The 23,394-nt window shown below is 42.7% G+C and overlaps 2 protein-coding genes across 3 annotated transcripts; one reads left to right on the forward strand and one right to left on the reverse strand.

Moving 5' to 3' along the window:
• Positions 1-318: 318 nt before the first annotated feature.
• On the forward strand, positions 319-7,981 carry ccdc177 (coiled-coil domain containing 177). 2 transcript variants are annotated; one of them, XM_044143539.1, is made up of 3 exons: positions 319-397; positions 1,333-4,701; positions 7,497-7,981. In XM_044143539.1, exons 1-2 carry the CDS (start codon positions 386-388, stop codon positions 3,871-3,873), a joined length of 2,553 nt encoding a protein of 850 aa, XP_043999474.1. In that variant the 5' UTR covers positions 319-385; the 3' UTR covers positions 3,874-4,701; positions 7,497-7,981. The 2 variants fall into 2 exon arrangements, with proteins under 2 accessions (XP_043999474.1, XP_043999475.1); XM_044143540.1 differs by lacking the exon at positions 319-397 and adding an exon at positions 404-704.
• A 3,062-nt stretch (positions 7,982-11,043) lies between these two features.
• On the reverse strand, positions 11,044-21,709 carry plekhd1 (pleckstrin homology domain containing, family D (with coiled-coil domains) member 1). Its single transcript, XM_044143549.1, has 13 exons — positions 21,555-21,709; positions 19,164-19,257; positions 18,991-19,080; positions 17,370-17,446; positions 17,171-17,262; positions 17,043-17,095; positions 16,171-16,265; positions 15,980-16,073; positions 15,374-15,585; positions 14,128-14,260; positions 13,406-13,550; positions 12,487-12,630; positions 11,044-11,211 (listed from the first exon to the last, which is right to left on the reverse strand). Exons 1-13 carry the CDS (start codon positions 21,707-21,709, stop codon positions 11,057-11,059), a joined length of 1,539 nt encoding a protein of 512 aa, XP_043999484.1. The 3' UTR covers positions 11,044-11,056.
• Between the last annotated feature and the right edge of the window lie 1,685 nt (positions 21,710-23,394).

The raw sequence follows: 23,394 nt of genomic DNA on the forward strand, positions 1-23,394 counted from the left end.
TTATTTAATTATTTTTTACTCCTACTATATCTCCCGTAATTTTGTTCTCTGTTATTATTATTATAATTATTATAATTATTATTATTATTATAATTATTATTATTATTATTATTATTATTATTATTATTATTATTATTAGTAGTAGTAGTAGTAGTAGTAGTAGTAGTAGTAGTAGTAGTAGTAGTAGTAGTATTCACAACATCTTCATCTTAAAGCGGTAAGCTGGGTGAACAAGCCTCTGCCTCCTTGCCTCAACAAGGCGGAGTTTAGGATGCTGAGATGAGGCGAGCTGCTGGGAAGCAGGTGGAGACGGCGGATGTTTACACGATGCGCTTCACTTAGGGAGGATCAGAGGGAGGTGCTGCAGAGGATACATCTGCCGTTGATGAGAGACGCAGTAAGACCAAAAATATATATATATAAATTTTAAAAACCACGTTCGGGGCCGCTCTGTGTTCAAATCGTGATCGGGAGCCGTCGATTGGAGCTCCGCCGCAGAAAGAGGCTGACGGGCTAAGCCAAGCGAAGTGCTCCATCTGTCTCCATCGTGTCGCTGGAGGCTGCGGCGAGGTGATGCTCCATCTTTGGATCGGCGGCCGGAGCCGTTTTTCCTGAAAGCCTGCTATTATGCAGGGAGCAAAGGAGACTGCGAGGATTAAAGGGGAAAGAAGCACTGGTTTAGAAAACATTTGGCACTCTGGCAGGTCAGTAGAGATAAACTATGTCGTACAGAATTGCATTAAATCCACCAAATATCCGCGTATTCACATTAGCCGACGTGTATGTTCCATCTATAGCAGTTTACGACTTCAGACTGTCATTCTGTTGTTGTTTCGCCCTGACGTGGATCACAGTGGAAAAGTCCAGGCCTTCACTGTTAGCAGGTGCGCGCCTATAATCAATTTGGCCCACACTCGAATACAATACTGGCTCATTTCTTTACCATATTTTTTCCTTGGCTTCAATGTGTGTAGGTACATGTAGGTCGATTGTGTGGAGAAAAAAAACATGGCTATGAGTAATCAAATTCTCTCAGCCTAGTAACTCTGCCAAAAATAGCCCTTCTGTTAAAGGGCTGTGATGTTTTTCTGTGCGTTATTTCACTTCCCCCGAAGGGAAAATGTCTCATCTGGTCTAAAATCACATGCATGAACATGTGCTCATGCATGCATGCATGCATCCCTGAAAGCTTGCCTTGACCCTTCCCCCACAGACAGTATCTCTGATCTGAGCTGAATTTTATGATTTAGGTTTTTACATCCCTTTTTGTGTGTGTCTGTGTTTTATACATCCTCCCCATCCTGTGCTGATCCCTGTCCTCTTTACCCGCAGTGTAAGCCAACTATGGTCGACCCCTCAGATGTTGAGGAGCAGAATAAGTGCAAAGGGCCACAACTTGAGACACCAACTGTGGCCGCTGAAGACTCTCGACTACCAGAACCGTCCGATGACACGACAACTGAGGAGGAAGGCGATGCCGGTTTCGAGACACCGCCCACTGGCAGCTCGGAGCCCAGCCCCCGCCACACTGCGTCTCCGGTGGGGCCGCAGGTCAGCACACAAGGGGCAGCACCTCAGCAACCACCGACTCAGACTGACGCAGATTTGCCACCAAAACTTCACTTGGACCTGTACAACTTTGATTCGCCCGAGGCGGAGGGCAGTCGTTATGTGTTGACGAGCCCCCGCTCTCTGGAGGCATGCGCTCGGTGTGGAGTCAAACCCGTGGAGCTGCTGCCCCGCCCGCTGGCCGACTTTGTCCGGGAGGCTCCGGGCCGGTCCATGCGTGTCGCCACAGGTCTCTTCGAAGTCTATGAGAAGGACAGACATGGCAAACTCAGGCAGTGCAGGGAAGAGAGGGAGAGGATCATTAGGGAAGAGAAAAGACAGATTCTGCAGGCAGCTGTCAACAGCAGTACGTCTTCATCCTCTGTGGATAAAGTCACATCTGGGATCGGTGTGCCTCCTAAATCTGACACAGTTTCCTCTAGCTCAATTCCCAATGTGGGAGTTCCCACTAAACCTGCAGCATCGGGTGCAACTATCCTATCGAAAGCCTCCACCTCTACTCTTAGTACCTCCCCAAAATCCATGCAATCTAGAACTACCCCACCTGCAAAGTCTGGGCCCAAAACATCCCTTCCACCTTCTAAGGGTCTATTTCAAGGATCAGTCAAAGCTTTGGTATCCGCATCATCTGAACATACAAAAACCACACATCCAGTTTCATCCGGTCCTCCACCGGTGCTCAAGAAATCTGCCGGTGGTAAATCTTCCAACACTTTTCCCAGATCAACACCAAAACCTCCCTCCTTCCCCAGAGCCAACTCGACGTTAACATCATCAGTGTTGAAGCCTGCTGTTCAGAACTCCAACCCGCCACTGAACGGAGTTACAAGAGGGCTGTTTTCTCAGCACAACGGATATCTTGGATTCCAGTCCAAGGCCCGAGGGAAAAGCCATTCCCTGGAGTCTTTACAGAGGAGAATGGATCCTGTCTGCTGCTCAACCTCCACAACCACCACGACTACATGCACCTCATCAGAGTCCGGGACGTCATCTGCTTACAGCTGGGACGGTGCACGAGATCACTGGGCCAAAATGTCAAGTCCTCGAGCTCGCACAATGGCCACCTTCAACTCGCTGATGGGCCGCAGCCTCAGCCTCGGAGACCTCAGCCACTCCCCTCAGACAACACAGAAGGTGGAGCGCATCGTGAAGGAGGTGAAGCGTCGAGGACTCAAGGCCGTGTCCGAGCGCGACCGCAAGATCGCAGCTCTGATGCTCGCCAGATATCAGGAGGAAGACATCATGAGCCAGACCCGCTACGTCGCTCACCTTCAGTGGGACAGCGAGCGCCGGATGGAGGAGCTGCGGCGGGAGCAAGAGGACAGGGAGAAGCAGCGGGCGGTGCTTCAGTGCCAGCGAGTGTGGCAGACCCAGGTTTCGATACGTCAGCAGAAGATCTGCCAGCAGGAGCGTGACTCAGCCGCTGCCAAACTACGGCAGGCAGAGGAGCACGAAGAGCGCTGGAAGGAGCTGGCAGAGCAGCAGGAGCGCAGCCGTCTGCTGAGGCTGCAGCAGGCGGCGAGAGAAGAGAAGCACAAGAAAGCTCTTCAGGAACAGAATCTGAAGGCCCTGGAAGAGGAGAGGGCTGCAGTGCTGGAGCAAGAGAGACTACTCCTGGAGGAGAAGCTTACTATAGCTGAATTGAAGAGGCAGGAGCGAGAGCACCAGGCCCATGAGGAGAGGCGAGGTCTGAATAAAGCAGAGAGGAGGCGTCATGCTGCCCTCATACAAGAAATCGCCCGTAGAGAACAGGAAGAGAGGGATGAAGCCAAGAGGGCGGCAGAGGAGAAGCTCAACCGCTCCCTCGAGAACTACGAGCAGATAGTCGAACGTCGGGGGCAGGAACTGAAGGAGAAGGCCAAGCGTGAGGAGAAACAGATCCAGAAGGCTCGCAAGGCAGCAGAGAAACGCGAGAAGCAGCAGCAGCAGGTCCTAGAGGCCCGTGTGAAGGAGGCCGCCAAGCGAGCCCAGCAGGCCGCCGTGGTGGCCGAGGAGAAGGCCAAGGAGAAAGCCAAACGGGCCGTCCAGAGTCGGCAGGAGAAGGAGAGACTCCAAAAGCTCAACAGGCAACGGGTGGAGGAGGAGGAGAGGCAGAGGCGCCTGGAGCTCCTGCAGTCCATCGAGAGGAAGCTGGAGAAAAGCGAGCAGATCTTCAGGGAGAAGAAGGCAGTGCTGGAGAGCGCCCGCTCCGTGGCCCAGGCGTCCTTTCACGTGCGGGACAAGGTGCGGGAGGAGACCAACATGCGCACTTTTGACAAGATGGCACTGGAAGCGCAGCTCAAAGCGAGTCTCGATGAAAAGTAAACCCACAGCTTCGCCGTAAACCGCCAGTCGTATCATCGGCTCTTGACCTTTATCACTCAACATGTTACCCTTCTTCCAATCAATACAAGTAATATTCTTACATTACATATCATTACCCATCAGCAGATTTATTATACTTTTGACCACTTTTCCCATGAAAGTGAAAGTGAACAAATGCAGATTTGTATTATTGCCGTATTAGGGACATAAACCATATCAGTAGGTATTTCTCAACAGTGAAGCCCTTTAGTCAGATGAAGCCAGCTTAATGTTTAGAGTGGACAGAACAATTTTCTTCTTTTTGTGGCAACACAAACCGCTCTGTCTCTCTCTCTCTCTCTCTCCGTCTTTTTGCCCTTAGCTGTGTCTTATTTCAGCCACTGGACTTGAAGCTGTGCTGGAATGAAAGAGTCATTGTTTATCTGGAAGCACAACTTCACGACAGCTGCGGGAGCTTTCAAGGGAACACTCCTATTAGTGGGAAAGCAAGCCCGAGGGAAAGGCTAAACACAAATGGTTCCCGGCCCGCGCAAGTAAATGACAAGTCCCTCCCACCCCCTCTTTTTTCTTTTTCTTTTTCTTTTTTTGTACAAACGCAGACAGTTTGGAAGTCAAGCCCGAGAACGGAAGCTTGTCCGTCCTTTCGGCGCTGACGGTGGACATCGCACCATAAGCATTCCTCCTTCAAATTCTCTTCAGGAACTCTCCGTTTTATTTCCCGTTCGTGTTAAAGTACAGTCAGCACTAAAGAGAAGACCTCCACTCGACTCCCCGTACCATCCTCCTGCTTCCAACACAGCGTCATGGTGACCGTCTCCCAGTCAACAGGTAGGTGTTTTCAAACCTCCCCGTCTATCTGTTTTATTGCATCCTGCCACGGAAATAGTTTCAATGCGATTTTCCAACTGTGAAAAAGGAAAAAAAATAAAAAAATCCGAAACTGAAACGACACACATGAGATGAAGTTGTTGCCATGGCAATGCAAATCTGGCTGGAGTTGCAGAAAGCGACAGAATAATGAGGATGGTTCACCGGGAGCTAGTGGATGTTTTCATGGTTTTGGTGTTGAGTCTTCTCGCCGTTACAGTGCCTCGCAAAAACATTGAATCAATCAAACCTTATTTACATGAGAAAGCGTTTCACCGAAGTTCAGAACAGCCCCTGGATGTTTCTTTCCTTTCCTCTTTTTGTCACAGTGCAACCACAACTGGAATCTGACGTGACAAACCAAAACAAAGGAAGTCAAAGCAGTGAAGTTGAACGAAGGTCTGAGGCGTTTGGGTTGCAGTGAGAAAGGCTCGCCTGGCCCCCACATTCACAATTTGTAGAACTCTGGGTACGCCTTTAGCAGTCTTTACAAAAATAACTCGAGCTCAATTAGATTTAGGTAAGAACTTTGAGTAGGCCATTCCAACACATAATATGGTTAAGACTTAAAATCTTGAGCGTTTCATTCGTTTTTAGGGTCATGCTGGAAAGATGACCCTAAAGAAAAGAAAAGCATCCCCACAGCATGATGCAGCCACCACCATGCTTCCATCTGGGAATGCTCTGTTTGGGGTTATGTGCAATATAGAAAAACAACACACTGAATATGTCATATTTTATAAACTGTGCTCCTGTTTTATTTTATTTTATTTTCAGTGTCAGTGTAATAGCTTTCATCATTTCGTCGAGTTCAAGTTTTGTTTTGTTTTCTAGTCGACAGAGTCACCATCACCTGCTTTTCCTGACCGTGCAGAGTTTTGCTTCCAGGCCACAATCCTGCACAGTTCTTCTGTTGGTCTGGCACATTAAAATCCCACTAAAACCATCGCAGTTTGCGGTTGTAAAAAAAAAAAAAGATCTTGGGTGTGGAAACTTTTTGCAAAGCAACCAGAAAGCAGAGCGAGCCGAGCGTTTCAGACAGTCACGTGTTTTATACCTGCTTTCGTCCGAGACGTAAGCCTGAGGGAATTGAAAACACAGCATTACACCAGCAGGATTATGTCTGACTGAGCAGGGCTCCAAGCAGATAATCATGGTGGAGGGATGGGGTCGGGGGATGAGGCAGCAGATTTCCTCTTTGGAAAAAAAGAAAGAAAAAAAACCCCACAAGGTTTCTCTTAAAATGGCGCAACTGCATTTTACAAGTACAGAACAACGGTTGGAGAAAGTACCGCTGGTCCTGATATCTGCTTTGAATCCGATTTAATATCAACACCTCCCTGAAATAATGTCCTTTTTTTCTCATCTTTTAGAAAGAAAGAAGATGAGATTTTTTCAAAATGACGTTTTGCAAAAAAGAAAAAAAAAGACTTAGGTGGTGATATATTAGAAACTGAAGCTTCATGTAGTTGATCGAAGTCAGTACCTCTGAAATCATGTTGATTGAAGTGACACTGTAATGTCAAATGTGAAAATGAAAATACGAACCTGTAGTGACGGGCCAACAAGGTAGCTAACAGTTCCAAAAGATCTGATTTTGTCCCCCAATGTTCATTAAAGGCAACAAAACTGAAAACTCCTACCCTCTCTGGGACGTAAAAGCATCACCAACAGAAATTCAAAAGAAGCCGAAGGATTTATACTTCCGTGCACAAGCGGATATATTCATATGATTGTTCATTTCTAAAACAAATACTGCTTATTATTTTCTTTTTATTGTCTTTTGCTTGACAGATAAAAATAAATGCAAAACATACAAAGTAATTTCAATCTGTTCAGAAAAGAAATTAGCAAAAGCAAGTCAGACTTTTAGGAAACCACAGGAGTGCAACTCGTCTGTTGACAAATCTTTCATTTTGCACCCAGTCTAAAACTCTCTCATCATTTGTTTACAATGGAAGATGAAGTAAATTTGTTTTGGCTAAATTAACATAAAGGGCTTTTTGGCATGTTGTTTCTCCTTTTTTTTTTTTTTTTTTAAGCCTTTGAGATGAATCAAAACATCCAACAAGTCACTGTTGAGTAATTAGGAGATCTAGCCAAACTTTTCTCTTGTCACCTGTTAAATATCCTTTTCCCGACTTGGACGTGCGAATATTAATGAGAGGTTTTGGCTGTTCCTGCTCAAGCAATGAGGCCAATAAAGACAAGATTTGAGCTCTTCAGTGACCAACATGTTGCTGAAGCTTTATCCACATATTTGGACTGTGTTGTGATGCAGGCGGAACGTAGGAATAACCAGATTAATAAATGACACACATCTGGACACACACAATACTAAAAACCTTGCCCTATGTTGAAAGACGTAGAGTGGTCGGTTTTGTTAAAGTAAGCCGCTATGCAGACGACACTCTACTCTATTTCCCAATAAACTGGGTGGTTTTGGTTCACCGCTGTGCTTGTTTGGCTACATGAATCAACTAAAGAAACTTAAACTTCAAAGGCGTTCATTTCTGAACCTCCCAACCCTGCAGTTGATGTCTACTATCAGACAAATCTAGAAATTTTCATTAGAAAAAGCAACAGCTAGTTACTCTATCAACTCAGGGAAGTCCTTTGTATTTTGATTTCATTTGATCTTATTGTTTTTCTACATTGATATACTTATTTTATTCTGACATATATGGTCTTTGTAGTGCTATATTAAAAATGAAATTACTTTGACTGATTTCATCCCTCTTTTATTTTCGCTGCAGGTCCCAGAGGTGATTGAGAGCAGATGACTGAACCAAGCCTGAGCTTTCTGCACAACAAGCACTTCTCCTCTGTGAAATGCACCTATAGGAAAGCTGTTTATACTCAGTTTTTTTTTTCATCCGCAATTACCATCATCATCGTCAATAGGCTGCAGAGGGAAGCAGCTGCTTTTCTGCATCAACAAATCAGATGTACACGGTTCAAAAACAGCTTTATTCATACCAAGGCGTGCTGATCAATCTGTTCTTTTTTTATTTTTTGTCCTTATAACCTTCTTATCTTACATGTTGGCTTTCCCCCCAGGTTTTCTGGTTATTTCATGGTTTTGTTTTTCTTTTCTCTCTCTTTAAACTACTGTTGTATCAGAAAAGGTTTGAGATGTAGCAATAACGAAACGGTTAAGGGCGACAAGCGGATGCATCCGTGAGACGGCTGTTCTCGTACACGCAAACAGAAGCGGACAAATAAAGAGATTTTCCAGGTGGAGTTGAGTTTTCTGTCCTGTCTACGTCATTTCTCTGACATTGTGTGATTTTGCAATAAAAATGTTTCAAGCCCTGTTGCCGTGCTGAAGATGTTGTAGTGAAGTGATGAAACTGTGACCTGAAGAGAAACGTGTACTCAATGCGACGAAAAAGCATCGAGTATGAGAGGGAAAAATGTACTTTTGTTGTTTGGTACACGATTGAACTGATTTCATCTTTCCATACCACACAAAATCGGCCTTTATGTGAGCAACAAATCGCTTAAGCAACTTCAATTTGAGGAAAACTATTCCAACCGGACAGACAGGCGACTTGTTTGTCCACCCGGAGGCGGGAGAACCGAAACTCTTCAAAACAATGGCTAAAATTTTGCTGTAAATTTGTTGTCTAGGAAGTTAACAACTCTAGTTTTTCAAACAGAGCAAAAGAGGGAATGTTCTCTCCCTGAAGGGACCTGCTTATCGTGGCGCACTGCGGCGACTGTTTGGCTGAGTGAATTATTGTAAATTGATGGCTTCTTAAACCTCATCGAGTGCAAGACAAAAATCTTATTTTCTGAACCTCCCAACTCTACGGGTTACAGTCTAGTAATCTAAAGCAGCAGCTTTAGATTACAAGCAAATTTGGAGACGTCTTAGAAAATGTCCTATCAACTCAAGGCCAATCGTTTGTGTTTTTAGCTCACTCTTGTTTCTAGAAAGCTCGCAACTTTTAAAACGCAACACTGCTGATTTGAGTCGATTGTCCAAAAGTCTGGAAATATGTGTATAAAACTCAGCTTTTAGTGCCGACACACAATCTCACCCTCACATTGAACCTTTTATGTTTATTCAGAGTAAAACTCATCCCTTTTCAACTTATTCACAGTTTTCCAGAGGTTCGGGGACCACCGTGAAGCTTGTTGATTTTGTGTTTCTCTGACGATTTAGCCTTGGATTTTGGGTCAATGTCTCGCTGAGGGACTCCAGTGGCGACCCAGTTCTAGTTTACTGGTGGACGGTTTGTTATGGAGCCGGAGAGGAAAGTCTTCTTCTGGTGTAACCAGATCAGCAGATGGATGGATGGATGGATGGCGTCCAGTGGTTGTTATGAAGACTTGGCTGACCTCAAGCCGTCCTTCTTCTCTGACAGTAAACGTTTGGAGCTCACTGTGTTTACCGGCAGGACAATTATGGGTCCTTTTCTAGGAAGTGGCCAGAGGCTTAACCAGCAGGCAGATGAGTCACGTCATGTTTAAACCAACGGGACACGAAGGACAGCGACAACTGATTAATCACGCTTTCCTAAACGTGTTGAAGGAAGAGCACATTCTTAAATATTTTAGTCGTATTCATGTCAAAAAGATTATTTTTTTTTAGGGAAGTCAATAATTATGAGGCTTGTTGTTAAAGGGACAGTTATGTAAAATCTACTTTTTTTTTTTTTTTTTGCTTTTCATCATTTATAATATTATTCCCTCATCAAAATCATACCTGGCGTGTTGCCTTGATTCTTTCATTCCTGTTTGAGAAATCTTCTAATCTCCCATGGCAACCATTCAGCTGTGCAAAACGCCCGGGTGGACCTGGAGTTGAGAGCTTCCCCACTTGGTTCCTACAGACTATCAATCAATCAAACTTTATTTGTATAGCACATTTCAGCAGCAAGGCATTTCAAAGTGCTTTACATCAAATCAAACACAAAAACACAATGCAACATAGAATCAACAATAAAAACACAACATCAAGTCAGATTCCGTCAATAAATTTGTAATTGATTACGTTTCAAATACACCTCTAAACAAGTGGGTTTTTAGTTGAGATTTAAAGGAAGTCAGTGTTTCAGCTGTTTTACAGTTTTCTGGAAGTTTGTTCCAGATTTGTGGTGCATAGATGCTGAATGCCGCTTCTCCTCGTTTGGTTCTGGTTCTGGGGATCCAGAGCAGAACCAGAACCAGAAGACCTGAGAGGTCTGGAAGGTTGATACAACAGCAGCAGATCTTTAATGTATTGTGTCTATCCAGACACCTGCTGCCACGGAGTTTCAGAGAGCAGGAGCCTCTTAAAGAGACAAAATAAATTTGACTTAGTAATTTAATGCCTTGAAATTGGGTTTCTAAGTCACATTTGATATTTGCAACCTTGTTACAACTGAAATGTTTGCATGGATGCTGATTTCGCTAAATAATCTATCTAAGCTAAGCTAACCTGGGCCGAATATTTCCAAATTCAATGCGGTTAACCACTTTTTTTTTTTTCCGGTTCAGTTTGACCGTCCACACCAACACCTGGCCACAGCTGGACCCATACGATCAAGAACTTACTGAACTGCAACCTGTCTGGCCCAGGGTAGCTCGGCAACATTTCGAACTGGGGCGTTTACCTCGTTTTCATCTCTGGCCTCATAAAGATTACGAATGTCCTCAACTTGCCAGATGAAACGGTTTAAATATCGCAGCCTTCTCTGTATTCTGTATTTACAGCAAAAGTAGTTTGGCACTATGTAAATAAAAACTGTCTTGATTTTACTGATCAAATAATATCTAAGCAGACAAATGTTATCTTTAAGTTCTATTTCTATGGCTGCTGTAGAGTCTGTTAGCATGTGGCTAAAAAAGAGCAGTTTTATAGAAAATGGTGGGTCAAAGTTCGTCCACAGTGACGGAAATACTCAGTTATTAGGTTTGGGGGGGGATGGTGGGATTACTTCATTTCGGTTAGGATTGTTTTTGTTTTTTTCTCTAAATAAATGAAGTTATAACATGAGAACTAGTTTTCTTTCTGTTTTTCCAGGTTGACTTTGTCTGATATTAGACATTTTTCAGTAAACCGAAACATTTAAGTGCAACAAAGAAAGCAAAAAAAAAAAACAAAAAAAAAACAAGCAGGTTCTGTGACTTAAATTTATTTAATTCATCTTGTCCGATTCCTTTTATTATTGCAGTGACTTGGAACCGTCGGTGAGCAGGTGTGTGTGTGTGTGTGTGTGTTTGGGATCAGGATCTTTTCCAACTTTCTGTGCTGACGGATTTAAAGCTAAAGGACCGTTTCTGATTTGTTTTTTCTTTCTTTTTTTTTTTTTCTTCTTTTATCCGCTCAGTCTATCATGGTGTTTGCGGCTTCCTTGCGAACGACGATCTCGTACACGCTCTCCCTGAAGCTGCTGTCAGAGGTGAGCCGCCGAGCCGTCGCCCGCAGTTCCTCCATGCCGTCTTCCGAACCGGCCACAGCAAACGACTTGGAGTGTTTCACTGCAACAATCAAAGTCATTCGTCAGAAAAAAAATTACTTGTTTTGGGGGGTTTTTTACACAATATTTAGCAGTTCTATTCTCACATTTTACAAATAAGACAAAAATATTCTGATTGATTACTAAGCCCTGCACTAAAACAAGCAGTATATCATCGGGGTGAAGCCGAAGCAACACTTTCACCACAGATGTTTTCTGTCCCAGTTTCTCTCCACAACATTTGTTGAAATATTGCTAATCATTCACGCCGTGTGTTGGGAGAGCCCCAGAGATCGCCGTCATTTCAAAACCCAAACAGTAATAGTTCAAACGCGGCGACATGTGGAAGCTATTTATCTGCCATCCCGTTCCGACTGCGACGGCAGCAAGAAAACGTAAAGATAGACGTCGTTTGCAAAATCTAAAAATGACATGTTTGGAATATCGTCCAACAACCGGAAAAAAGAAAAACAGGCTTTTAAAGCCCTGCTGCGGCTCGTGTTGTGGATCTAGGTCTGGACTTTAACTGGACCATTCTAACACAAAGATATGCTTTGATCTAAATAATCTTTGCCATCCTAAGAGTCATGTTTGCTCTCACTCCAGCTAAATAAAACTTGTTTACAACTTGTTTTAACTAAAATTTTTTATCTACTATAAAAATTGCAATTTTCTAGCTTTTGTTCGGTTTTAAAATAAACAGAAAACATTTGCAGAAAAAGATGATGGATATGTTTTCTTATGTGGGATGTTGACATTTATGGAAATTTTTTTTAATTTTTTTTTTTTTAAAAGCACATAGTTTCCAACTTAACGACAAAGACAACATTACTTGTATAATTTAGTATCGTTCTGTGATAAATAATCAATTTATCATATGAAAATAAAAAAGCCTGCCAAAAATCAGCATCGTTTATAGTTAAATCATTAGTCGATGCGTTATCATTTATCATTTTAAGCCAGAGTTATATTGTGGGAGATCCATTAAAAAAAAAATAATTAAAAATCGAATAAATTTTTTAATCATAAATTTGTAACTGTACTTGTTTTTCACCATAAAAGGCAACGTGGTTTTCAATCATTACTACAAAATATAAGTTAAAATAACTTATGGGGAGTTAAATGTCATTCTCATCTTGATTGGCTGATCCACAGTATTACACTGCCACCACCGTATTTCACCGAGTTCAAGTTAATCCTGTGCTATTCAAGCTATTCATAGCCACCGCTGTCAGGACTGTGTTTGTGAAACCGACCACCAGAACGTGAGTGGAGTGTGTGTGATGCTCACACTCACACCAGTGGCGTCTGGAGGCTCTCCTCTGGACGCGGCAGCTCTTGATCCTGCGCGCAGCGGCTTTGTGCAGGTAAACGGCGTTCTTCATGATGGCCGGCAGCTTCGCCTCGATCTCCGCTGCACAGATGCACTCCTCGAAGAACTCTGGGTGAACACACACACACACACACACACACACACACACACACACACACACACACACACACACACACACACACGCCCACACGCACACACACACACACACACACACACACTTGTTGCAGTGAGAGACGACAGCAGGTAATCGTGGTGTGTTCGAGTTTTACTGACAAAGATGACAAAATATGCCTTTGTGCTTGTTCTATTCAAATGTTTAAATAAAATTTCCCTACAAGGGCGAATATTATTTTATCAGTCAAAACAAATCAGTTTTTATTTGTATGCGGCCAACTTAGATTTCTTTTTTCTTTTGTTTTTAAGCTCAAAGGGTTTCCACATATACAAAGACGAGTGAAATATCCCGTCAGTTTTTGCCTGGTGAGAATTGAATTAAGTCTTCATGAATTTACACTGGTTGGACAATAGGTGGCAGTACAGGCAATGACACAAGAACATTAAGAAGTGGAGGATTGTGTAAAAAAATTAAATTAAATTAAAAAAACACCATTAAAGTTCACAATCACACAAGTAAACATCATTTACCTGTACAGAGGATAATAGCTAACACAGCTAACATTTAACTGAAGCTACATCAGTCGGCAGCACAGCGGACAGCAGCTGCAGTGTCCTAAATGCCTGTAAACATTTAATACGGCCGTCCTGGAGTGACCAGAGTTCTCCTTCAGCGACCTTCACACAGCTGGGCTGCTAATGCAGCTCGTTAGCACAAAGCGAGATTAGCAAGCGCTATGTAAACAAGCGCTAATGCTAACACACTCACTTCTCAGCTGCGTCACGTCCCCCTTCATCTTCTCGTCTCTCTCATTGGTCCGCTCCAGCGAGTTCAGGCCCTTCTCCAGGTCCTGCAGGGCCTCCTCCGCCTGCTTCAGCCTCTGCTCCAGCTCCATGCGCGACTGGATCTCCGCCTGGACTCACAAAGCCGCCATCAGTACGGACATGTCAACCGTAAAAGACCCGTTTGAATGTGTGTCTTTCAATAAATATATTTGAAACAAAGTCACCTTCACTGTGGTTTCAAATAATTATTTGATTTAAAAGAACAAACACAAAAAACCCCATTACACTATATTATATTATATCAATAAATATCGTCACCTTCCCAAAGTATTTTTATGAATGAAGGTAACATAGTTACCTGATTGTGTTACATATGGCTGGATAACACATAATACTGCCCCTTTAAGACTGAAGGGAAGTTTATTTTATAAAAGTATTATGAATAATTTTGATTGTTTGTGTTGCCATAGATACAATCTGATGCCACGACTTTAATCTTTTTGTTTGAGCTCAGTTTGTTCCGCAAACAATAATCACTGATTGATTTTAAACTAATTTTAAGCCCCACCCCTTCTCCCAGAGTCCACCAAATCTCTGTGTTGAAACGCCGTTAGTGGGGGGGATTCTTATAAAGGAAAGGGGCCACAAATCTAACTCGGCTCCGGGCCCCACGCCACCCGGGGCCGGCCCTGTGTACTCTGTCACCTTGAGCTCGGCCTCGGTCTGCTGCTTGTCCGCCGTGAGCTGAGAGAGCGACTGCTGCAGCGTCTGGGCCTGGGTGGAGAAGTACTCCTTCTCCTGCTGCAGCAGCTTGGAGCGCTGCTCGTTCTCATTCAGCCTGAGCAGAAAGCAAGACAGGAAACTGAACTCAGCTCATTTACAGACATATTCAATAAATTAGATTACATGTCCCGAGCAAAAAGTACTTTTCACTTCTGCTTGAGTAATAGTATTATGAGGTTTCGTTACTCTTACTTGAGTAAAAGCTTCTGGGTGGTATGGAGGACCAAAACTGACATAATAAAAAAATAAAAGCAGAAATATATATATATTTTCCTTTTTGTTATACACGCATTTTTTTTATCAAGATTTTTTTTTTTTTGCGTTCTTACTTTTCAATTTTTGTATGCATTTCAGTCTATTTATGCAAATGAGGAGGGCGGAGTCTTAACACTTCAACATCTGCCTATTGGTTGGTTAGCTCTACTTGGCTTCAACAAAGGTGGATGATAAATACGTTTACCTCTATAGCTCCTGACCTTTTTATTTCTTGTGTGGCGCTCAGACAGAAGGCGTGTGTCAGTCAGCGTTTCTCGTGGTCACAAAGATCCAAAGTCAGGGTAGTCAGTTTGGATGACGATTTTGAAAATACTTTCTACCATTAAATTGTACAATTTTTTTTGTTTCTTCATTGGATGTCCATTCTGATAGACATGAGAAGTGTTACCATGCAAAGAAAGAAAAAGTGTCTGCAACCATTTCATGACTTATTACTGATTTCACAAATCAATTTGTGTGATTTTTTTATGTGCTTTTTTTATTTTTATTTTTTTTTTTAGAATTTTTAAAATATAAAACTCACACCACTTGAATGACTTTATTTCATTTTAGTTCTGAAGGGGCTAAAAAGCGTTTGGCACGCATGCGTGGCTCATAAGATCAATGCCATTTTATGGACACGCGAGGAAAATCCCGGCGCGTTTACGCAGCAAGACATGAAATCTGATGGGAGTCGGAGAGCGGCCGGCCCGACCCGCTCATGGAAACGCGGCGCTATGGATCGCAATGTGCAGCCGAGCATTAGTGCTTCACGGTCGATAACATCCCCACTTATTGCGCCTCGTCAATGAGCTGCTTGCCTTCGGATCGATACACATTTCCACTGCACCATTAGCATGGACTACGACGGGAGAGCACGCGGCGGCGACCGCGAGGACGCCAGGAAGCTCACTTCTCGTCGGCCTGCTCCTTCTCCTTCAGCAGGATCTTCATCTGCTCCTCGATGTGCCGCAGGTCCTGCAGCACCTCCGGGTCTCGGACCGCCTCTCCGTCCACGGTGTCCTCCTCGCACGCCGACCCCGAACTCTGTCGGTCCGCCTCCTTCTCCTCCTGACCTTTCACCCCCAGCATCAGAAGTCTCTGCTGTTTCTCCTGGGAGAGCTCCTGAAAACAAACAACAACATCTCTATAGTTTATACTGCCTTGGTTTTTACCGGCGCTGTTAATCGACTAAAGAATGTAATCAGATTAATCGCACTCTGGTTGATCACGATCAATCACTATGTCCAACTTTGTAGGCTTGATATGTAAATATGCACAAAGTCGTGGTTCTTGCAGGGATGCTTCCTTCTAACAGGTTCTAAAACTCTCAGGTTTCAGGACATCATGTATGGGGTTAAAAGGTCATTTGAACATGATGAGAGCGTCTGGAAAGCCTTGGTAGGAGGAAGTAACCGACTGTGTGTGAAGCGGTTAGCTCTGAAGCACTCAAACGCATTAAGAATGAGGTAAAGAATTTACTGCGTTGCGATGAAAATCGTGGAAAACAACAAAATACCTCTATGGACTTCTGAAGCGTGTCTGTTAAGCAACTCAGCTCTTCTTTTTCCCGGTCAACACTTTTCAGAGACTGAGTTGTGTCATCGAGGTCTCTGCAACGGCAAGAAGCACTTTTACGCAACGCGCTCAGACAAATACGCTCGTCGGCTCTGGACAATCCTGAAGCGAAATGAGCCGTTAGTTAGTTACAGTTTGATCTGCTCCTGCTCCGCCTTCAGCTCCAGAACCACCTCCTCAAACTTCCTCTTCTCCTCTTCCAGGACCTGGGTGAGACGCTCCAGCTCCTGCAGAAATTCACACTTAAAGCTGCGGCTACTGTTTATAAAAAAAATTTTAAAATTAAAGATTTGACATATTTGTTGAAATTGTCACTATGCTGTGACGGTACGTTATGAGACAGATAACTGCGAGAGGAAAAAATTTAGCTCCTCTGCCTTCTCCCAGTGCTCCCAGCGCTAACTAGAAGCAACCAATCAGAGCCAGGAAGTGGATCTTAGAGCTGTCAATCATGAGCGTGTGCACGCTGCTCTCCCACATACATTTCTGTCTTTCCTCTCCTACTTGATTTCTGCTTCAAGACAGCTTCTCCCATCAGCAAGGCCTGTCGTGAATGCTAATGCTTAGCTAGCAATGTTAGCTAGCTGTGGCTAGTATGGCTAACAGTCAGCAGACAAGGGGTTTTCCTGTAGTGGTGAGTTGTTTCTTCGCCATTAACACATTTTACAGCACATTCACGGGGGTGATTGACACCGCTAAGACCCTCCTCCCGCCTCTGATTGGTCGTTTTGGACCGAGACCGGGAGAAGGCGGAGGAGCTCAGATTCACAGGTTATCTAGCCAATATTACGCTGCCACAACATGGAGACAGTTTTAACTGTCTTCATGGTTTTTTATGTATTTTTTTTGTTTTTTTTTACATATTATCAGATATGTAAAAAAAAACACTTCTTCTTTTTTAATCAAAGTTACATACTGCAGCGTTAAGTGTCCTCCGACATGAGTGCTTTACACTGGATGTTTTTTTTGAACAAACAAAAAAAAAACTGAAACAAGGACCTCACCTCCTTCTGTGCTCTTTGGTGACTTAACTCCTCTGTCTCTTCCATAAGTTTATCTTTAAGAAAACAAACACATTTAAAAAAAAAAAATAAATCCTTTTCTCTGCTTACTTGAGCTTTCTCATATTTACCCAGGTATTCTTGTTTCTCCTTGGCCAGCTGCAGTCCCTGAGCCTCCAGGCTCTCGATCATGGCCTCCCCGAGTTGCGAGTTCTTCCACGTGCTGTCCGTCAGCGTGAAGAAATTGCAAAAGAGGAAGAAAAGATTCAAAACCACTGACATCATTTTATTCACTACTTCGACTCCTGCAGAGGGCCTTTAGATACTCACACTTTCCCTGATTCCTGGAGCATCTCTATCCACTGGACCTGTTCCTCCTCAGACTCAGCAGCCAAGACGATGGTACCCTGGAGTGGACGTAATGCACGCAGCATCAGCTTTGTGTCGGTAATGGCTTCATTTGATTTCTGTCTTTGTCTTAGATGGGGTAGTAAAATACTGAAGTCCAGGATCGGAGAGAATTTTTTAAATTATTATTCTGAAATCAGGTGGAGATTTAGATGTTTGCTTCAACTCTTAAAAGTTAAAACAGCGAGGTGAGATGAACAATGAACAATAAATCGATTAAATGCATGATGAGTTAAAACAAGCTCAATAATTTCCATTTGAATAATTTATCGTCCTTCTCTTTCTCTTTTTCTTTCTACCATAAACTGGATGTCAAAAGCCTTCAGTCTGGTGTGTTTTGTCTTAACTAGCTGCTTTTTCGAAGGACAATTTTGTTTAGAGAAACTTCATAAATCATTTTATTTGTTAGGGAAGAAAATGGTGTTTTACCAGAACAATGAATGATGACAAGAATGAGGTCAAATCACCCGATATGTCAACAAAAAACAGGCCAAATTACCAATAGTATGATGTGGAAAATGAGAAATAATATAATATGAAGTCAAAATTAGGTAAAGTGATCCACCGTATAGTAAAACGCTGAAACTAGGCCAAATTACACAAAGTATAGTATGAGACCAAAGGACACACAGCACGTTATGTCGCAAATGAGGTAAACTAACACATATTACCATATTTTATATCATGAAGTCAAAAATGTGGCCAAATGACAAATAGTGTGAAGACATAAATGAGGTTTAAGGACAGACTAAGTTTAGTCTGAGGTGGAAAATGCGTCCGAATCAGATATATTGTATACGGCGCCGATGATGTACACGTAGTATGGAATTTTGTCAAAAATGAGGTAAAACTCACAGATAATATACCATGATGACATAAATCAGGCCAAATGAAGTATAGCAGAGTCTCACGTCAAAAATGAGGTAAAATGACAAATAGTACACCATGATGACCAAAATGGGTCCAAATGAGACACTGTGTTTACAGTATGACATCGCAAATGATGTCATGCTGTAGAATGTCGCCAAAAATGAGGTAAAATGACAAGTAAATGAGTCTAACTGTAAAACGTTTCTCCAGAGGACATTTGGCTCGTCGGTATTTGCAGATGCACGTTTCCTTAAAGCCGCCGATTTTGGAAGACGCACCTGATCTTGATGAACCTTGATGAAAAACTGAATTCACTCCGCGGTCGGACGTTTGTGTTCCAGTCATTTCAAGTTCACGATTTCACTAATCATCCTAATCAATTTTCAATGGCGACAGCTTTGGGCTCGATGGTTTGAAAAAGCGGAAGCAACTGGATAACAATCAAAAACACAGATTAAAAGTTGCTTGGCAATGGGCCAAGGCAGGCTGTGGGTTGGCTCCGACCTCAGCCCTGGTGAAAATTGGATGTATTATGCTATTGTTATGCAGGCACCAGGAAATCAAACTGTTTAAATAAACCCAATCAATTGGAATAGGAACTGGTCAAACGGTGCTCCTGTGACATAAATGCTCACAGGAGAATTGATCTATTACAGAGAAAACTCAATCCTACTGTAAAATCTTCAAGGTTGACCACAATGGCAAAAGGCATCCCCATGTCCTCGTTGGCTGACACCACGCATCCTCCCAGAGGAATGACTCCCTGGCACAGAAAACAGACCAAGGGGTTTGTAGGAGGACGTGCTCAGAAGCGTGGCGGTGGCCGTCGCCAGGCGTTTTGCTCACCTTGGGATGGATGTTGAAGTACCTGTTGCTCTCGAAGCTCCTCTTCTCGCTCTCTGCGTAGTAGAGCAAGAAGCTGTCTTTGATGATGAAGAATCTTTTGTACCGAGGAGACAATGAAAGCAGCAGTGAGTGAGCCCTGCGGGGGCTGAAAGGAACCAACGCTCTTGTTGCTGCCTAGCTAAACATCAGTAGCCTTGCTGGGCAGCTCTGCTAGCTTAACTTTCTATGCCGACCTGTTGGCATAGGAGCGGAACGGAACTGCAAAACGCACAAAACTTTGCTTTCAAGCAACGTTAGACAAAGAAAAAAATGAACGGAATCTATTCCTTTTGTCCTTTGAATTGAATTTAAAGGAGTTTTTGAAGTTAACTAGTATGTGCACACCATGACCTCCATTAAAGACATTTCGACCTCAAAAGTAAATAATGGCCATAAGTCTCTCCTTATCAGACAAGTCTAGTTAGGCCCTTTAATTGAAACTCCTACAGAGTTTCGAGAGAGCAATTGGATTTTGCTTTGGACTTTGACTAGGCCACACTAACACATGACTTTGCTGGGATTTAAGCTGTTCCGTTGCAGATCTGGCTGTCCATTTACAGTTGTTGACCCAAAAATGTCTAAATGGGACGGGAAACGACGTTAAATTGCATTCAACAAAAGCCTTCTTCAACTTGAGTTGTGTATCCCTGCAGCTTCTCCAGTTACCATGGGAATCATGGCAGCTTCTTAAAATGTGTTTTTTTTTTTTTTTTTTTGGCCCACTAGAATCTTTTCATTGAGGCTTTTTTTTTTTTACCTAGTCTCTTCTTACATTGTTAAATTGTGACAATATCCATCCATCCATCCATTATCTGAACACCCTTCTTCCCTAATGGGGTCAGGAGGGTTGCTGGTGCCTATCTCCAGCTGCGTCCCAGGCGAGAGGCGGGTTCACCCTGGACAGGTCACCAGTCTGTCGCAGGGCAACACAAAGACATACAAGACAAACAACCATTCACACACACACTCACACCTAGGGAGAATTTAGAGAAACCAATTAACCTGACAGTCATGTTTTTGGACTGTGGGAGGAAGCCGGAGAACCCGGAGAGAACCCACGCATGCACAGGGAGAACATGCAAACTCCATGCAGAAAGACCCCGGGCCGGGAATCGAACCCAGGACCTTCTGGCTGCAAGGTCACAAGGACTGCGCCACTGTGCAGCCCTTGTGACAATATAAGAAGTCAAAATATCACAGATATTATTTAGCAAAATACTAAATGATATTTGAAAGTACCAATACTGGTGGTGTGGAAAGTGAAAAGTTTTTTTTTTATATTATTATATTATTATTATTAGCTCAGTCTTTTTAAATTAGAACAATAATTCTTTAACACACACATGCACAAACACGCACACACACACACACACGCACAAACACACAGATGTCTTGAATACACAAAACTAACTTGCAAGTAAATTTTCAGCACAATAAAGGAGCTTGTTTTAAGTCAATAATTCCTTAATAATACCTAACTTGCACCTAATACCTATGAAAAGTACTAGCTGAAAGTGATCAGTCCACGGGAACAAGATATTTTTCCCTTATAATAAGTTAAAATGCCTTGTTCCATAGACAGACTATTTCAGTAGTTCTAGTGCCTTTTCATCAATATCAAGGAATTATAGACTTAAAACAAATTTCTACATCGTGCTGAAAATTTACTTGGAAGTCAGTTTTGTCTTATTGCAAATATATTTGCACTGGAAACTAGACCAAAAATAAGATTTTATGTTTTTGCAGTCACATGTTTCTGGAGCAAAATAAGGATTTTTACTTCATATAGCGTTTAGATTCAAATTAAGTAACGGATTTTCTATAAGCAAACAATTTTTTAGATCCACTCAGATGCTTCTGACTTGGCTTAATATGCAGTAGGAGTGCAGGATTTAGCCAACTACCTGGAATAACCCAGAAAAGCAAGTAAAGAAAAAGAGAGAGATCACGCACTGTAAAAGAAAAATAAACAGTAATGTGAGAGGAAACCCATAAAAAAAGTTGCTGTTGATAAATTAATTGGTGAAAATTGTGACTTGTACATTTGTACATACACCGTTTTCATGTTCATTTTACGGGAAAACATTTGTCTTTTTTCCACCTTTAAGCTAAAATGTTTGCTTTTACCGCAAAAACATCGACTCCAGCAGCATTTTTTTAACCGTAAAATGTGTTTTTTGTTGTTGTTTAAGTGCCAATACCGTCAGACCGTGAAAGAATAAAAATATTTTTACCGGTTATTTTTACCGGGACCCACAACTGTCAGAGTTATCGTATACCGTGAGATTTACGGTTTTTTGTTTTGTTTTTGTTTGTTTTTTTTTTACAGTGCACATTCCCCTCTCCACTCACCTGCGGGACCACTTGGCCGACGGCCGTCCGAAGGGTCTCTTCCACAGCACGCCGTGCAGCTGCACCTTGGTGCTGATGTCCAGCGCTTCGGAGTCCGACTGCTCCATGGACGTCCAGGGTGACAGCAAAGAGTGTCTGGATGAAGATGAGAACATCCCGTCAACAGAATTCCCCTCGCCCTGGGAGGTGGGGCCAAAAATGAAAAATAAATAAATAAAATGAATAAAATATATATATAGATGTAACAAAAAGCAAAAAAAAAAAAAAGTGTTGCACAGTCTGTCAATAACAATTAGTCCAACAACATTCGATCAGAAACAAACACGCAGAGATCCTGCAGGCGCATCCAGCCTCGATAACCGGGCAGGAGGGGAGGAAGCAGGAGGCAAATCCCAATAACTCAGCAGGCTGGAATGATGCAGCTGCCAATACGCTCATCAGCTGGAGGCAGACGGCCCCGCACCGCATCGTGAGTACATCGGGGAGGGAGGGAAGCTTTAGGAATGAGTTGCTAAATCTGAAGCCGGTCGATACAGTCCGGCCAGTAAAAGCTGTTATTCAGATTACAGCACTCTCAGTTTACAGCTACCGGCAGGTATGACCCATTGGGTCTCTCTCTCTTCCTCTCTCTCTCATTTATCATTTGCTCCCTCCGTATGTTTCAGAAGCAGCGAATGGTGAAGACATCTGTTTGTATGGCAGGACTTTCTAGTAAAAGGGACTGGAGAGGCTGACATGCAGCTTCAGTGTCATCAGTATCAGATTAATTCCCAGCACATGTGTCTGAGTGGAAGGGCAGGGCGGCGGATTATGCGGATACTGACGGCTCGGCTTTAGCGTCCAGGACGGTGAGACGCATTAGCCGCGCGGAGAGCTTCCAGATGAAACGGCCTGGACGAACCGGGCAGAGAGGAAAAGTCTCAAAGTTATATAACTTTGTCTATTATATATGTTTAATTTTATTTTATTTTATTTTTTTAAATCATGCTAAAATGCAATTTAATGTCGTTTCCCGTGATTTTATGAATCACTCTGTCAACAGGTGTGACTTCGAAGTCCTGTAATTTGACCTTCGCCAAAATTGGATCAACTACAAACTAACGAATCCGTGTCAGCGGGGCCATTGTAGGTAGAAAACAAAGGAGTAGAACATAATAATAATGAAAACCATACTCAGAAACTTTGAGATTAAGCTCAAAATCTCATCATTTTCTAGTACTGTGCATTTTTTGTTATACATTTGGAAACATTTTTAAAACTCAGAAATTTCCCAAGTTTTTTTTTGTAACTTTTGAGAATAATTTCAAAATATTTGAGTTTTTTTCTAGCAAATTATTCACTTTATAGCCTCAGAAATGCCCATTTTTTATTTCTAGAAAATGTTAAAAATGTTTGGTGTAATTTTGCATGTTTTTTTCCTATCTACAAAAGCTCTAATACGTAGTCGCAGTAAACTGTTTGCCCTTCAAAAGTCACTGAATTTCAATCAGAGACAAATGTCTTGGCAGTATTATGCAAAATCAACTTTTTGCGCTTTACATCATGTAGTGTTATTCCCTCATCAAACACATACCTCTAGCATTTCCTTAATTCTTTCCTGCATGTTTAAGAAATAGCATACCGTTCAGCTGGGCAAAACCCCTGGGTCAAAGTAGCATTGAGAACTCCCCTACTCTGCTCCTTCAAACTAGCCAGCCACAATTAGCAAACACCTGTTAACGCGTTGTGATGAAATTCCTGAAGGTGGAGTTTCAGAAAGAGCAGGAATTCCTTAAAGAGGACCTATTTCCAGGCGTTAAATTACCAATCCAAGTTCTTTTAAGTCTTATTTAACGTATAA

This window comes from Gambusia affinis, linkage group LG16 (assembly GCF_019740435.1).
Source record: "Gambusia affinis linkage group LG16, SWU_Gaff_1.0, whole genome shotgun sequence".
In the NCBI taxonomy this organism is placed as follows: domain Eukaryota; kingdom Metazoa; phylum Chordata; class Actinopteri; order Cyprinodontiformes; family Poeciliidae; genus Gambusia; species Gambusia affinis.

Bases quoted from the DNA above. Each gene is read 5' to 3' on its own strand.
- plekhd1 (XM_044143549.1), bottom strand. From the start codon at position 21,709: ATGTTCTCATCTTCATCCAGACACTCTTTGCTGTCACCCTGGACGTCC. The intron at 17,096-17,170 runs GTAAATATGAGA...GTTTTCTTAAAG, and splicing joins GGAGAAACAAGAATACCTGG to ATAAACTTATGGAAGAGACA. The intron at 14,261-15,373 runs GTGAGCTTCCTG...CTTTCTGCTCAG, and splicing joins AAGGAGCAGGCCGACGAGAA to GCTGAATGAGAACGAGCAGC.